Source organism: Pollicipes pollicipes, unplaced genomic scaffold, assembly GCF_011947565.3.
Source record: "Pollicipes pollicipes isolate AB1234 unplaced genomic scaffold, Ppol_2.1 Scaffold_6686;HRSCAF=7923_pilon_pilon_pilon, whole genome shotgun sequence".
NCBI lineage: Eukaryota > Metazoa > Arthropoda > Thecostraca > Pollicipedomorpha > Pollicipedidae > Pollicipes > Pollicipes pollicipes.
The window spans coordinates 36,265,156-36,280,915 of record NW_023596921.1 but is presented as its reverse complement, the minus strand read 5'-3'; the positions used below and the strand labels follow the sequence as shown (position 1 = coordinate 36,280,915).

The window sequence follows — 15,760 nt, the reverse complement described above, 5'->3', positions numbered from 1 at the left end:
CAGGTCAAGGGCACAGACCGGCCACGTCAACAGGTCCAGGGCACACACCGGCCACGCCAACAGATCACGGACACACATCGGCCACGCGTCCACAGCAGTCTACCAGCGCATACATACCCCCATTACGCACTCCCATGAATTATCGAGAAAAACGCACGGGTGCCCTGTGGCGCAGCATCCAAGAACATACGTGACACGGTACGACCAGCAGGTAACAGGCACGCACTGCACGTACACCAGTACGTCTTTCACACTAATTCCACGCAGCGCATTGCCCCCGGCTGGGGACCATTAAGTCCGACGGCTCCACCGACACAGCGCACACCAGCGTGGCCGCTGTCTGTCACCACGGCGCACGCGGCCACTCACCCGAGCCGTCCCCGGAGTTGTTGGACGAGTGAGAGGCGTTGCGGGAGCGGTAGCCGGACTCCTCGGCCGAGCCGGGGCTGTAGAAGCCACCGGGGTCCGGCGACTCGGCCACGGCGAACACCGGCGCAGGCGGCATCACCTCCAGCGGGTACATGGCGGTCGGGCAGGTCGGCGCGCCGCGCCCCATCCGCTGCTGCTGCTGGTGCTGCTGCTGGTGGTGTTGCTGCTGCTGTTGCTGCAGGGGTACGATGATGTGGTCAGGCATTTGCACAAGCAGGCGGACGCAGTCACGCACGGGAGGCGGTGCGCGAGCTGTTGCTGCCGCCGCCACTGCAACTGCAAGATCAACTCGGGCTGGTCAGACGTCCGTGCCAGCCGACGGCAGACACGAGGCGGAGCCCCGTCAGCGCGTGACGCGCACACCGGCCGACCACCCGCACCATCTGTCGGTGGGCCCACCGTGCGTCCCAAACCCCGACCGCCGACACAGCGCAAACTTTTCTGTCCGAGCCAGCCCAGTGTAGGCAAAGGGCACGCGCGCGGCACGCCTCCACGCGCCACACCCGGCTGGAAACACACCGACGTCACCACGCACCTCGTAAGGACCGGGCATGGCGTAGCCGGCGTAGTACTGCTGCGGCTGCTGCGGCTGCTGCGGCTGCTGCTGCTGTGGCGGCGGCGGTGGAGGCGGCGGCGGCGGGCCGTACGGCTGACCCGCCGCCGGCGCGTACGGCGACTGGGGGCTGCTGACGGCCAGCGGCACGGGCGGCGTGCCGGGCGAGAGCACGAGCGGCGGCCCGCCGCCGGGGCCCGGCACCAGGTGCCAGCCACCGGCCGGCGGGTACATCAGCTCGGCCGGGTCGGCGGCGCCGAACGCGCCCGGCGCGGCGCCGTGAACGGACGGGCTCATGATGACCGGCGCCACGGGCGGCGTCTCGGAGCCGCGCGAGCCGGCCAGCGCCAGCGAGTGCAGCCGCTGCTCCAGACCGAGCCCGGCGCCCGGCGGCAGAAACTGGCCGACACGGCACGGAACACGTCAGACGGCGACGACTACAAGGCCGCTCGTGCTCCCCGGTGGGATACAACGAACGTACGCTCCGGAGTGAGACGCGTCTGAAGGGTATCTGTAATTGCTGCTGCAGCTATCCCATTCAATTTGCAACCGAAAATACCTAAAACACATGCTCATAAAGAATAAAATAGCACTCGACCGTAAACCAAGAGGTCTTTCAATACTCTCGCACACGAATACGGCTATTCATGTGAAATACAGGGGTGGTACCTTGTCCAGCCTACGCGAAGTCTGTCCAAAACATCGGTCGTCAAAGCATCCGCAAGGCTTCCCTCCCACCAAAATCGTCTGGCTCCGGCGACAGCCGCCTCCCTGAGCGCGTTACTGAACACACCTGCTGTGAGAAGATGGGCGAGCCCACAAGGTGCATGCCGTAGGGCTGAGCGGCGGTGGGCGAGCCCATCTGGACGAGCGGGGACTGGGCGAGTGAGGGCTCGCAGTGGGCCGGCGCCAGCGCCACCGGCGACATGATGCCGGCCGGCGGCTCGCTCATCATGTAACTCGGTGTCGACCAGCACATGTCCTGGCGGGAGGCGCCCCGTGTGACCAGCATATCTTCCGCCTCGTGTGAACAGCACATCTCCCGCCCCGTGTGACCAGCACATCTCCCGTCCCGTGTGACCAGCACATCTCCCGCCCCGTGTGACCAGCACATCTCCCGCCCCGTGTGACCAGCACGTCTCCCGCTCCGTGTGACCAGCACATCTCCCGCAACATGTGAGCAGCACATCTCCCGCACCGTGTGACCAGCACATCTCCCGCCCCGTGTGACCAGCAGATCTCCCGTCCCGTGTGACCAGCATATCTCCCGTCCCGTGTGACCAGCACATCTCCCGCCCCGTGTGACCAGCACGTCTCCCGCTCCGTGTGACCAGCACATCTCCCGCAACATGTGAGCAGCACATCTCCCGCACCGTGTGACCAGCACATCTCCCGCCCCGTGTGACCAGCATATCTCCCGTCCCGTGTGACCAGCATATCTCCCGTCCCGTGTGACCAGCACATCTCCCGCCCCGTGTGACCAGCACGTCTCCCGCTCCGTGTGACCAGCACATCTCCCGCAACATGTGAGCAGCACATCTCCCGCACCGTGTGACCAGCACACCTCCTGGCCAGAGGTGCTCCGTGTTAAGACACGCCGCTCAGAGGTGCCGTCCAGAGCGCAGCCGGCCCGCTGTGGCGCTTCAGCATCACACACAGGGGACATCGCTCAGAGGTGCTCTGCCGCACACAGAAGCCACAGCCGGGGTATCTCATCCTGCACGTGGTGGGTATCGTTCAGGGGCCCCAACCCGCCCACCGCAGGTACCGCCCAGATATGTTGTGCAAAGCTGGGAGATCTTATCCCTATCGCAGCGGCCACCGATCTGAGGCTCTGCACCGCACACAACAGACATCAGAGGTCCCATGCCGCGCACAACGGACGCCGTAGACGCGCCGCCCTGCGCCCAGCCGTCCTGCACACAGCACTGCCGCGCAGGTGGGCGCAGACGTAGGCAGCCACGGCAGGACTGTTCTCTATTCTGCCGCACACAGCACATGGCCCGACGCCACATTCCCAGGCAGAGTGTGCCTGTTCACAGGGCTGGACCGGCCGGCGCCGCCCGTTCACCGGCGGCTGTGCGGCGGCCGGCGCCTCTCACCTGGGGTGTGCTGCACGAAGAGTCGGTGTGCGAGAGGTGACGCTCGCCGCACGAGGAGCGCTCGGACGTGCTGTGCCGGGAACGGCGGCGGCCTGGCGGTCATAGTCACGTGGTCACACACCGACACACAGACACGCAACATACCGCGGCCACGTCGAGTCGCGACCAGAGCAAGTATGAGGTGGCTCAATGGTACCAGATGCAGCCCGAAATCTACCGCCTGATGGGGGAATGAAAGGTGCAGCGTTACTTCACCCCGGCGAGAAATGCCTCAATCTATTGATTTTTCGGGATTGTGGGGTCCTATGCGGAAAATGACTGACCTTCCAACATGCCGGAAGGTACTGGTTGAATTACCTTAAAACGTCCAGCATTCTCATAATGTACCCCAGTGATTTACATGTATTTTAACCAGTGCCTCCCAGCAAACTCATGTTCGTTATATTCAGCACAAAACTCATGATCACAAGTGGCAGGTCCAAAGCGAGGGGGGGGGGGGTACGGAGCCATGCCTCCCTTCCTTAGACCCAGAGTGGATTTATGGTCGGCTGCACAGACGCAGCTTTTTTAACACGAAACGCAACACAATTGTACGCCTTTGGGCCCCCCGGCGGCCTAGATCAGTCGCAAGCGAAAGTAAAAGATCCATGAGTAGACAAAAATAATAATTCGCTGAGTGAGAGGGTGGTGATGGCAAATATCAAGACTCATTACGAGCTATCCCACGGCCCTTGGCTGTTACCGGGGGCTCCATATATCCACTTGCGGGGCAATTCGAGCGCAAGGAGTCTTCCAGCTTGCCCTTCATTGCTTTGCAGGTGCTTGGAACGAATTCTTCCCATTCGCACGCAAGGCTCTATACGCCATGGCCGGGGACCCCATATGTTAACCCGCCAGAGTTCTTTCGATGGATGGATGAATGGGTGGGTGAGTGAATGAATGAATGAATGGATGTATGAATGAATGGATGACGAATGAATGGAACGAATAGGAATGACTGAAAAAGTAAAGTGATTGATAAATGATAAATAAAATAAGGTATGGAAATCATCCAGACACCACTGAATGTATGAGGAGTCATGAATAAATATTGCATACACAAATACAAGGGATATGAATTGACTGTGCAATAATTGAGTAAAAAAGCAAAACACGACTATACTTACGACTGAACCATGCAATAATGGTGAACGTCACAGTGCATACATTACTCACGAAGCAATGAACACACCATGCATGAACTGCTAATGGACGAAATCATTAATCAGTCACCTTAACAGTTTGACGATGTCCAGAAAAAGACATACATGGACTCAGGGCATTGCAAGGGAGCTGGACTGCCACTGCCAGGCGGGTCGGCGGGATGGGGTCGGCGGGATGGGGTCGGCCCACATACCGGGAGTTCTGGCGCGCGCTCCCGCCGGCGACGGCGACACCGGGCACGGCACCGGTGTGGAACAGAGCGGCCGCAGACTGTCGTACGGCACGGTCAGCCTGCAAACGGCCGCCACAGGTCACACACCGGCCGCCGCAGGTCACACACCGGCCGCCGCAGGTCACACACCGGCCGCCACACGTTTGCCACGGAACAACACGGGAGGGTGGCTCGCAGCAGGCGCTGGGTGGCCGGCACGCTAATGCACGGGTGTAGTTTCGCAAGATGAGTTGCGAGGGGGGGGGGGTGAACAGTAAAAGTTAACCAAACCTACCCCCAAAATTTACACCAGTTTCCTTCCGGGATTTGACCCAATTCCTTCCCAAAGTTAAGGAAGGGGCTGAGATCCACCCAAGTGAGTAGGAAAGTATACTCCCGCGCTCCCAACCATCCATGAAAGATGCTGCTGAAGCGTGGCGGCAATGCGGTCGGCGGGCACCAGGACAACTCTATAAAGAAACAATCTGAAGGAGGCCCAGCACATGTGCGACATCGTCTTGGCGAACAACCACTTCGCGAACGTTTTGATCAATGCTAACTGGCCATCACGGCACGCATGGATGATCACGTAACATGCCAACGCGAGTCCAAACAGACACGGCACGCGGCCTCACGGCCGGAGAGCAGACACGGTACACGGCCTCATACACGCACGACTGCGGATAAATCTCAGCGACGGGAAGCGACGGTCAAACGGAACAGTCTGCCCGGTGATCCGCAAGGCTGTCAGGTGCAACGCCAACAATGCGTAGGCCAAAAGGTCCCCCGTGCCCACGATCGCCTTGCCCACTTAGCGCCTCAGCTCCACCACCCGGCGCGTGACGTACTTTTTGCCGAGCGGCTCGACGTAGCAGCAGACGGGCCCCTGGTTGGGCGCCATCTCCTGGATGTGCGCCACGTACAGGTTGGAGCCCGTCTCGGAGAGGTGGCGGTGCTCGGGCCGCGCCTCCGACTCCAGCTGCGACAGCTCGGCGGCGCCCAGCACCGGCCCCAGCTCCACCAGGCACTTGATGCCCGCCAGGAAGCCGTTACAGTCGGGCCGCTGCTGCTCGCGCCGCCGCTCTGGGGGACAGCGCAGGGAGGGGGGAGGGAGGAGGTCAGACGGCGTCACGACCGCCGCCGGACTGCGGTCAGTCACGCCCGACGGCACTTCCCTGCGCCGACGTCCGCGCACTCAACATGGGAGTGGATTGCACTCATGTTAAAGTTCGCGACATTTGATCACTCCGAGCTGGGCAGCGGAAAGGATAGCTTGAGCCGACCAGCCATTACCGCTGATGAACAGGTTTATAGTGATCACATCAGTAGAAAGGCAGCAGATTCTCCACGGCACAAAACCGAGGACCGACCGATAATCTCAAACAGGCGAGGTCAGTCCAGCCAGTCAGTCAGAACAGACAGTCCCCATGCAGTCCGAGCATCTGTCGAACTCGCAGATCTCGCACTGCGTGCCACAGGCGCGAGCCATCCCCGGTGACCGCGCCACGAGCCCTGGCCCGTCACCGACCGGCCAGCGGCCCTGCCGGCCGTTCGTCTGACCTTTGACGAGCTCCGTCCAGACGTCCTGCGGCAGGTTGCGGTAGTGCGTGCCGTCCAGCGCCTTGGCCGTCTTGTACGGGAACGGCACCATGTTGCGGTCGAGGATGTCCATCACGTCACAGGGCTCCTCGTCGGAGGTGGCGTACAGGCCAGCGCTCCTGCGGCGGTCCGGCTCGTCACACGGCGGCCCCCACGCCCACCTGGGGTCGCGCAGGCGCGTGTATCGCGGCGTTACATCTGTAGAATTTGTTTTACACAGTTTGTAGTACGCTGAGGGTTTGTCTGACGCCCCACTGTTTTTAGTGTTAAGAGATTCCGTCGCGGTATTGCCGTGTTGAAGTTCTGCTTCCTTGGTGAAAAGCACATCCCTGAAGAGGCGAAGCAGCCTCGGATTGTCAATCGGAATCAGGTGTACGTGCTCGGACTCCGAGACACAAACCCCGTCAGACTGTGGCCACGATGTACTCAAACATTACCAAGGACGAAGTCGTTAAAATACATGGACACGGACGCAGTGCAGCCGCGGCGTGCCACGACCGCTTGCTGGGAAAATGTGTCGTAAATAGCTTAAATGAGCCAAATGCTGTCGAGCCGCCAGCATCTGACCGCGGGCGTGATTAATGCGGTAAATCCGCCGGCTGCGATAGCAAGCACACAGCCTGCAACAACACTGTCGATACAGGTTTTGGTCCTCTAAACAGCCGACATAATGGTGCAGGGAGGGACGACACTGCAGTCGCTCCCAGTCGCCTCCTTCCCCAGGCCCCACGCCTCAGCCCGCCGCTGCACTGACCCGCTCGAGCTCTCGTGCTCCGGCGAGTCGGCCATCTTGCCGATCATGGCGGCAAGCGTGCCATCCTGGCTGCACAGGCTCTCCTTGCGCGTGCGGGCGTACTCCTTGTCGTACAGCATCTTGTCCACCGCGTGCTCCACGTTTTGGAGATTGTACACCGATGTGTACAGCGTGTGGTACAGCATCGCTGTACGAAACAAAAAGGTTACTTGCCAAACGAGGACACAATGCACAACCCTGATCTGAAACTGAAGTAAATACATTCCAAAGAGGCTAAGGACAGTACATATTTCGGAAGAGCCTGAATATCTGAATGATAAACGGTTCACAAGCAGTGAAAGCAGGGACGGTAAAAGGCCCGCTTCCTCCGGCACTGAGTTACCCGCCTCTACACATACGACGACTCACTATCCACCGCCCTCGCAGCTCTCCTGGCCGCACTGCCCCAGACAATGCCCAGCCGCTGCAGCAGCGGCCGCCTGCGTGCGCTCACACTGTCCCATGGCTCGGTCGGTGGCCTCCTGTTTGCTGATGACCAGATCGTAGTGGCTCGAATCTCCGCCGGCCACCTGGATCCACCGGCTGAAGCCGCGGTTGGTCACATTGGTCGGCGGCTGGTCGATGTCCTTGTACACCCAGAAGTCGTACCTGGCGGCAGACAGCCGGGCGGCGCGCCGTCACACCCCACGCCAGCGCCGTGGCTCGCCCCGCCCGCTAGGCGACACAACTGTGACGACAGTGTCGGGCCCGACAGCTGCGGCCGTGACTAACCGGCCGCACACGCGTGCCGACCGCTCTCCCGCCCGTGCCGATGACCTGCTGGGCACGTCCCGATGGCCGGGCCCTCGCTTGACCTAGCCCCATCCGACGAGACGTTAGAGGGAGAGAGGGCACCTCCGGCGAGCCGTCACCAAGTCACTCCTCCACCGGTCGTGACGGCAGCAAGTCACCGGCCGTGACGGCCCCAAGTGACCGGCTGTGACGCCACAAGTCCCTCCCCCACCGGCCGTGATGTCACCGTGTCCACCCCAGCGGCCGTGAAGTCACAGCGCCGCACCTGGTGATGTCAGCCAGCGCCATCATCTCGACCAGGCCGGCCGTCAGGCGGCCCTCCTGCAGCTTCACCACGTGCTCCGACATCGGCTCCGACGTGTACTGCCGGCCGCCGAGCACAAGAGTCAGCGCCAGGCCGGCACGGCACCCCCTGGACCGCATCCGAGCATGGCCTGCGCCGGCTTCCGGTCGGGAGACGGTGCAGCGTACGACATATCCACATGGCACGATCTGTGGCGGTCGCGGCTCACGGCCCAGTCTCCTACCGCAGCAGCGTGATGAGGAAGCGGTGAGGGAGAGGGTGTGGCCTCTGACAGTCAGACGCCAAAAACTGCAGCCACAGTAATATCTCACTTAGACCTCGGCTCACCGCAGACAGACTAACAAGGACAGGATGATCTGCAACGCACCGAATCACCCCACAACATTCGGATGAATAGAATGAAAGAAAACACAAACAGTTATTTGAAAGACAAGAGCAACTATCGTCGCTGGGACGGCAAATGCAAGGGGCAGAGGCCAAGACGCAGATCAGATGGATCGACCGGCAGCTGCATACCCCATGCTATCCCTAAACCCCCAACAGTATCACTAGCAGTGGGCACTCAAAATACAAAACCGGAGACAACTTTCTGGCCACCAGCGACATCCAGGAAACCACTATGGATACACAGCAGGCCTTAACGTACTCATGACGGAAGGGGTGGCCATCTTACCTGAGCATACTCTTCCTGCTTCAACAGAAGTCGCTGACACGTCATCCGCTTAAACTTGGGATACTCCGTTTGCGTAAAACACAGCTGAAAACACGTAACCGGTGCTCAGAGAACGAGGGCCGCGACTCAGCACACTGCTCGTGTGACTGACCAATTGTCATCCATTGTGAAAAGCCCTCCTCACCTGTCGTTCTTCACACGCCGGCTGCGATTACAACACGCGCCACACTCCGCGTACCCCGCCGTACCGCACACAAAAGGAGAACATCGTCACAATGCGGGGCAGCGCTCACCTGTTCGGCCACGATGCGGAAGAGCGGCTCCTGCGGCGGCACCTTGAGCCGGTACAGGCCCAGCGTGTCCAGGTAGGTGTCGATCGGGCCGCGACTGGACGGCCGGCGAGCCATCGTCGGCCCGTACACGCGCACCGGGCGGCGGTACAGCAGCAGGTCTGCCGGCGCGCCAGGTGCTGCTGATGTCGCGCGTGAGCCGACAGCACGTGCTCCACGGCACGTGTCACGCCGTCTCATCAGCATGTCAGGCTCAAATGTGATCACATTTCCCACAAATCTCAGGAAACCATTTTGCTAGCCTCAATTATCCCAGGGCCGCTCCAGATCTGTTTCTTTCCCTTTTGAAGGCACGCAGGGATAATCGCAGCATTATCTATTCTGTGATCTCGACCTGACACACCCGAAACACCTCCGGCTCGTGCATCAAATCGGCGTGAATCAAAACCATCTAAACCAAACCAACATACATCTGGCCCAGATGATTAAAGCGGCGAACAAGTTACTTTATTAGGTCAAATATTTCTTGCAGAAATATTTACTATTTAGGCCTTGGATGGGATGAAGCGTGTTACTCTGTTGCAATGCATTGCTATGCATATTCACCCCACTTGACGTTAAATGATAACAGACGGTGACCGAACTTATAGTCTGGTACGCCGCCGCGTCTGATGCCGTGTGTTCCCGCTTCAACGTTGACAAGTGCATCATTAAACTAGATCGCTTCCAGAAACTACCTTTCAGCGTGAAGCACATGGTCCAGGGTCATGACCATTCATAGCCTATCAAGCTCATTTGCCTGATAAATATTACTTTGGTCTGATCGACAGTGTTTCGAGACCTGCCGATTGCAGGGAAACAAGCATGGCGATTTTCAACAATCAGCAGAAAGCAAATGTTCGTGTCGCACAGCTAATCCTTTGTCCTGACAAACAAAACGCCTATCCCGGCAACGTGACACGTTCGCTGGCAGCCGACATATGAGGATGATCTCAACTAGGTTGTGAATTAACAGGCATAAAAACAGGTTGACTCATTTGTCTATCAGGCAAGTGGCCATGACCACATGTGCATGGCTCGCCAAGCGTCCAGACACGCTTCGCCACTGGCTAATCAATGATGCCCGACAGCACAATTGCACGACTGGGGACACGGACCACCGCCCAATACGAGCGCGAGTCGTGGCCATCCGGAGACCAAGGGCGAGACCACCGGTACCGACACTCTGTACGTCAACACGGCGCGGAGAACGCCGACCAACACGTAAACGCGCAGACAGCACATCCGTTCAGGAACTGTTCAGAGAGAGCTTGTGTTTGGGATGTAATGTTGTTTTAGGTCCCTGAACAGCAGCCGGCCTGGCGGGCGATACCGGCGCTAGGACTGCCAGCAGGCGCCCTACGTGTGCCACGCCCCTCGGGCGTCACCTGGTCAGCCACCCTTTCCACACAACACTAATTCAGCTTCGAGGAATGACTAATAGCACGTCGCCGGCCGTGGACAGACGAGGAAGTGCTACTGAGAAGGCCAAGGCTCGAGCATGACGCAATATCTGCCGACACTACAGATTGGCATCGCCGAGGCCAGCGGAAAAATGTCGAGCCTGTGATTAACCAGCGCTGGTGCAAAACCCAGAAAGCGGCCAGTATGGGGCTTGGCCGGCCTACAAAAGGCGACTGGACGCTGGCCAGATGAGATGGTCCTGGTTTAGGGCTCTGTGTGGTCGCGATGTGGCACTGAGCGCCACGAAAAGATCTCTTAGCGGTCCTGCACAGCTAGAAATGTCAGCCGCCATGTTGGTTTAACTGGAATGGCAGTTATCGAGCAGTGGCCTTACAGTCCCAGCAAGAAGTTAAACTGCATATAATACGGCGTAAATGAACACCGTGCCGTAATCTCCTCTCTGTCGACTCCATTCTAGAATACACGGTTGTGACGTGCTTTGCCACCATCGTGGAGTCTTGGACGTTCTTTGGGGCTGCATTGGCTGGGGCGCTTTCACTTAAAACACTGGACCACGAGTGGGCCGGATAAGGTTCCAGGAGGGAACATCAGACTAGGTGTGATCAGGTGTGACCAGATGGTACTAGACCAGGTGTGGCCTGGAGGTGGTTCAAGGAGGGAACATCAGACCAGGTGTGACCAGGCGTGACCAGATGGTACCCGACCACGTGTGACCTGAAGGTGGTTCAACATCAGACCAGGTGTGACCAGGCATGACCAGATGGTACTCGACCACGTGTGACCTGAAGGTGGTTCAACATCAGACCAGGTGTGACCAGGCGTGACCAGATGGTACTCGACCACGTGTGACCTGAAGGTGGTTCAACATCAGACCAGGTGTGACCAGGCGTGACCAGATGGTACTCGACCACGTGTGACCTGAAGGTGGTTCAACATCAGACCAGGTGTGACCAGGCGTGACCAGATGGTACTCGACCACGTGTGACCTGAAGGTGGTTCAACATCAGACCAGGTGTGACCAGGCGTGACCAGATGGTACTCGACCACGTGTGACCTGAAGGTGGTTCAACATCAGACCAGGTGTGACCAGGCGTGACCGCATGGTACTAGACCAGGTGTGACCAAGGGAACATCAGAAAACAAACCTCTCGCGATACGGTCACGTTCCATATGGCTGGAAGTGAGCAATGCGATTGCAAATGTTTGCAGCACTAGCATTCGCTTGCAAACACTTGATTTCTGTGCTGCCATACATACAGCATGCTCTTGAGCTGAAAATTTACCTGGACCCTAGCCTTTGCTTATCACCCACATATGCATTCCATAAAAGCACTTTTCAAAAACACTTTACTTACTGCAGCATATTGATTATGATACAATGAACTCACTTCCATCGCCATTGAAGGCCGTGTTTCGAGCTCGCCATGCGCCACCGGTACCGTGGTTTGCTAGAGTGGCCATCTAAGCTCAGTGTCAGACATAGGGTTCAGGGTACATCCCATGTCCGGAACAGCACTCTGGACAAGGGACAATCTCACTCACTTACATGAAATAAAACAGTCAGCATGTGATGCAAGTGATCTAATGAATGTTGATGCTTAGACTGGTCCATTCAAAACATCTAGATGCCACTGATGTGGAGATTTCCATCCACATAAAATCACTGATCCAACAGGAGGGTGCACTGCCAAAACCTTGCTGATGACTTATCAATTGATATGTTTAGAGGACAAGTGATGACCCATGTTCAGGTTCCATGCATCCTGACTGCAGTGGTGAACTCAAAGCTGTTACTATAACCAAATTGCATCCAACATTGTGAGCCCTTTTGGCAACCATGTATCCTCACACTGGTGTCACTGTATCACCACTACTGATTAATCATATGAAGAAGCATTCCCTCATTTCAGAAATGGCCTAAGCCATTCAGTGGTAGTTGATGAAAGCAGGCCCACCTTCTTTGATCTGGCTTTGGAATTCCCAACCACTTAAGAAGTATGGGACATTCTTGGCCACATATTGAATGTTGCTGACATTTCTGTTTGGTCTGGCATGTCTTTGACATCAGTAATCTCTCATTTAGTATGTGAAGCCTGGTATGTACACAATAAACATTGGAACATCACATTGCACAGCCTAGACCAGTTAAATCACTGCATGTATGAGACCTGAGCAGGCAGGTTCTTCACAGGTTGGTTTGATTTGAGCTTTGTTTAAAGCTGCATTGGTCAAAGAACCAGTGCCCTACATATCATTGACCAGCTCCTGTCATCTGTTGAGAAATTACCCTTACTGGCCACTGTTCTTAGAGCACCAATGTGAGTAAATCCAGCTGCACTCATCACATTCCAGACACAAACACAATTTCAGCCTCCTGCCAACATCATGGTAACATGCTTTTCATCATATTCTTTGCTTCATCAACTTGCTAATGCACCTTTGTGGCATTGTCCCATTCTGGAGGCTTTCAAAAGCATGTGACATGCTAAAAACTAATCATCATTGGTGGGCATGAAGGTGACAAATGTTCTGATGACTTCTAGGTCTGACAGCAAGCTTTTTACAAGCTGGTCACATGGCTTTATGCATGCAAAACAAATTACTCATAGCTACCGGCATTTGCCCCATGAAGCGAAGCCTATGTCTAGTGCTGCACACATTGGTGATAAAGTGTGTTGGCACTGCTTAGGTTAAATATCAGAGAGGCCCTCATTCTCTATGTCAGTGCAAACTAATCGACATGGATTCAATTCTTGTATAAAATTTCTGCAAATTACAATGACACTTTTTGCAATTTAAAACCCCTACTTTCACTGAATCAAAAATAACCTGGCAAAGCAAAGAAGTGGTAATATATCTTATTGATATTATCATCAAGCTTTAGAACTTACAAGCTCCCAGCTTCAGTTATGCTATCATTGCACTTCAAAAGGCTAAGTTATGGTCTATGGTGCAGGCAATGTCAGTAAAATATTGTACTGGACCTTAAGCATTTCTAACAAACAACTTATTTTTTCCTCCTGAGCCAATGGACAAGCATAATATACCTAATTCTTTCATTGATTGATTGCTTGTGAAATCTCCTGCAAAAAGGATGCTTATCTGACATGTAAGCACCAAAACCTTAATTTTTACACAAAGTGCACCTTGAGCAATGTACTACAAATGCTCAGCACCTGGTACCATGACCACACCTCCAGTGTTCAGATTCTTTGGATCCCTTGACACAGGACCACATCTAACAATAATAACTGGTCATGCACTGACATAGCCTGCCATAAAGAATGTACAATAAGGCATAACCAATTGCATCTTCTACATATTATACATACCTAATCAAATTGAGATTGTATGTCATGTGATAATTGTAAACAATATACTCTGAAAAATGTGCAAACATGATCAACAGCATTTAACTTAAAAAGCAAAAGGAGCATGGGTGCTGGCAGGTGATAAAAATGCCAAAACTTGCCAAGTTTAGCATTAGCTGATAATAGCGAACAACACATGGCATCCCTATTTCAACAGACCATCACCTTCATGTTGCCCTGAAAGGTACCATCATTATAATCCATTACACAGAGGAAGGAAAAAACTTTTGCATGCAGCACAAAATCAAAAAACGATACAGTACATGCTTTTTTTCAAACCAAGAGGACAAGGGTATGAAACTGTAAAGCAAACCACACCACCCAAGCAGCACATAGATGTAAAGGAAGCAGATCCAAACCACATATCATGCCCAAAATCAATAAAAGGCAACAAGTTAGGTACCTGACATGCAGCACATCGCACCATCCCCATGCAAAGAAAAGCTGGGCATATACAGTGCTCTTGACGGCGCCGCTCCAGCAGCCATGTCCGAGAAGCTCCGCGTCATGCAGGTAAGGACTTTAACTATTACCCCTATTACCTAGCCTTGTACGGTGAGGCCCTTCAACGTGTTCCCGAAACAGCAATTTCTCTTGTAATATGAAAACACTATCACTCGCAGGCACGCGTCAAACTGCCCAGCTCGGACGCGGTATCTGCGTCGTGTTTTCAATGGTTGCCGACATTGGACATCCATACGCGACCTTCCGGACCTCTGTTTTCATGAGGATGCCATGCATACTTGTTTATTCTTAATTTAAACGATTTTGGACACAATACCAAGAGAGTACGTCCTGAAATGCGGCTATTTTATTTTAATTCAGACATTTTCTTCATTTTTGAACCTAATCTTGAAAAATTTCCCCAAACGTAATTCGTAGAAACTGAGAGGCTACTGAGTATCAGCTGGTTCTCGTTGTTTCCTGAGTTCAGGCTTCCGGTGTCGGCGGCGCGGTTCGCGATATGAGGATTCCGGGTGGGAAGTGCAACATTCCATCGTTCGTGAAATCCCCCTCAGTTCCAGAACGAATAGTACTTATTAGATTGAAGTAAACCTAACTCAGGCTTTTTATGTTTTTTCGGGGAGGGGGCGGCAAAACCAAAAACTTTTCCGGAAGTCTGCCGGCAAGCCACGACCGCGCGAAAGACTAAGATGACTAAGACGCCGCATTTGCGACCTGACCGGGATGCCTTGATCCATGTCCGCTGCTGCGCCGCTACATCTGCGTCGCATCATGCCCACTGCTGGAGTACGGGCAGTGTTAAATATGCTTCGTGCCGTAGGAGTTACTTGAGAAATATGGTCACTAATTGCTTTTCCGCGTCGTAAGCCTGAAACCCTTCACTCTCTTCCATGTATTGGGGAGTCCTAATCCTGATGATAATAGACACACCCGCAGCGTGTGAGCGATATGTTTTCGGGGTGTAGTTTCGTATTCGGCTTGTGGGCAGTAGCGCAGGCAGGAGGGGGAGTACGTGCCCCCCTAGGTTCCGAGGGCCCTTTGTGCTCCATCGGGACTTACGATTAAGGACCCGAAAGGCCGACCGGAGGTCCTATTTGCGAACCTCAGCTCACGAGGCCGGACACTCTAAAGCCAGCCAGGGGGCCCTGCACGCTGATCAGGGGCCCCTGAGCCGATAAGGGTCTACATGTCAGTCCGACATTACCAGCAACGCACAGCTGGCTCCGTGGAGGCATGGGCCTGACGGCCCGTGTCTCAAGCAGGGACAACCGGAGCCAGCGTCTTACATTGATCGGGACCCCAGCGTCTATCAGAGCCCCACAGCCGCTAACGAGGGCCTTGTGTTGGAAAGGGGTTGGCCAGAGGCAGTGTCCGAGGAGCCCCGAAGAGCCTGGACGGCCCACCGGGTCCGACGATCAATGGCCCGATTGGAGTGGCTAAGGGCACAAAAGGCTGGTCCGAGTCTTATTCAGGGACCGCGGTCTGCGGAGACGAGCCCTCAAATGACAGAGGGCTCTTTGTGCCGATCGGGGACCCCCGGGTCGATATGG

General features: G+C 55.6%; 1 protein-coding gene across 1 annotated transcript; it reads right to left on the bottom strand.

The window, feature by feature from the left end:
• Positions 1-656: 656 nt before the first annotated feature.
• On the bottom strand, positions 657-14,233 carry LOC119108248 (putative bifunctional UDP-N-acetylglucosamine transferase and deubiquitinase ALG13). The gene is made up of 13 exons (XM_037231828.1): positions 14,149-14,233; positions 8,914-9,071; positions 8,621-8,704; positions 7,909-8,006; positions 7,345-7,499; positions 6,852-7,038; positions 6,059-6,216; positions 5,347-5,581; positions 4,481-4,578; positions 3,085-3,176; positions 1,776-1,964; positions 1,245-1,381; positions 657-705 (listed from the first exon to the last, which is right to left on the bottom strand). The coding sequence occupies exons 1-13, from the start codon at positions 14,231-14,233 to the stop codon at positions 657-659; spliced, it is 1,725 nt and encodes a 574-aa protein (XP_037087723.1).
• Between the last annotated feature and the right edge of the window lie 1,527 nt (positions 14,234-15,760).

What these genes read in the sequence shown, in the direction of transcription:
- LOC119108248 (XM_037231828.1), bottom strand. Translation starts at nt 14,233, where the DNA reads ATGGCTGCTGGAGCGGCGCCGTCAAGAGCACTGTATATGCCCAGCTTT. An exon ending in GTCGAGCCGCTCGGCAAAAA is followed by an intron (nt 4,579 to 5,346) that starts GTACGTCACGCG and finishes GGCCGTTTGCAG; the next exon opens with GCTGACCGTGCCGTACGACA. An exon ending in AGCGCGCGCCAGAACTCCCG is followed by an intron (nt 3,177 to 4,480) that starts GTATGTGGGCCG and finishes TATGACCGCCAG; the next exon opens with GCCGCCGCCGTTCCCGGCAC.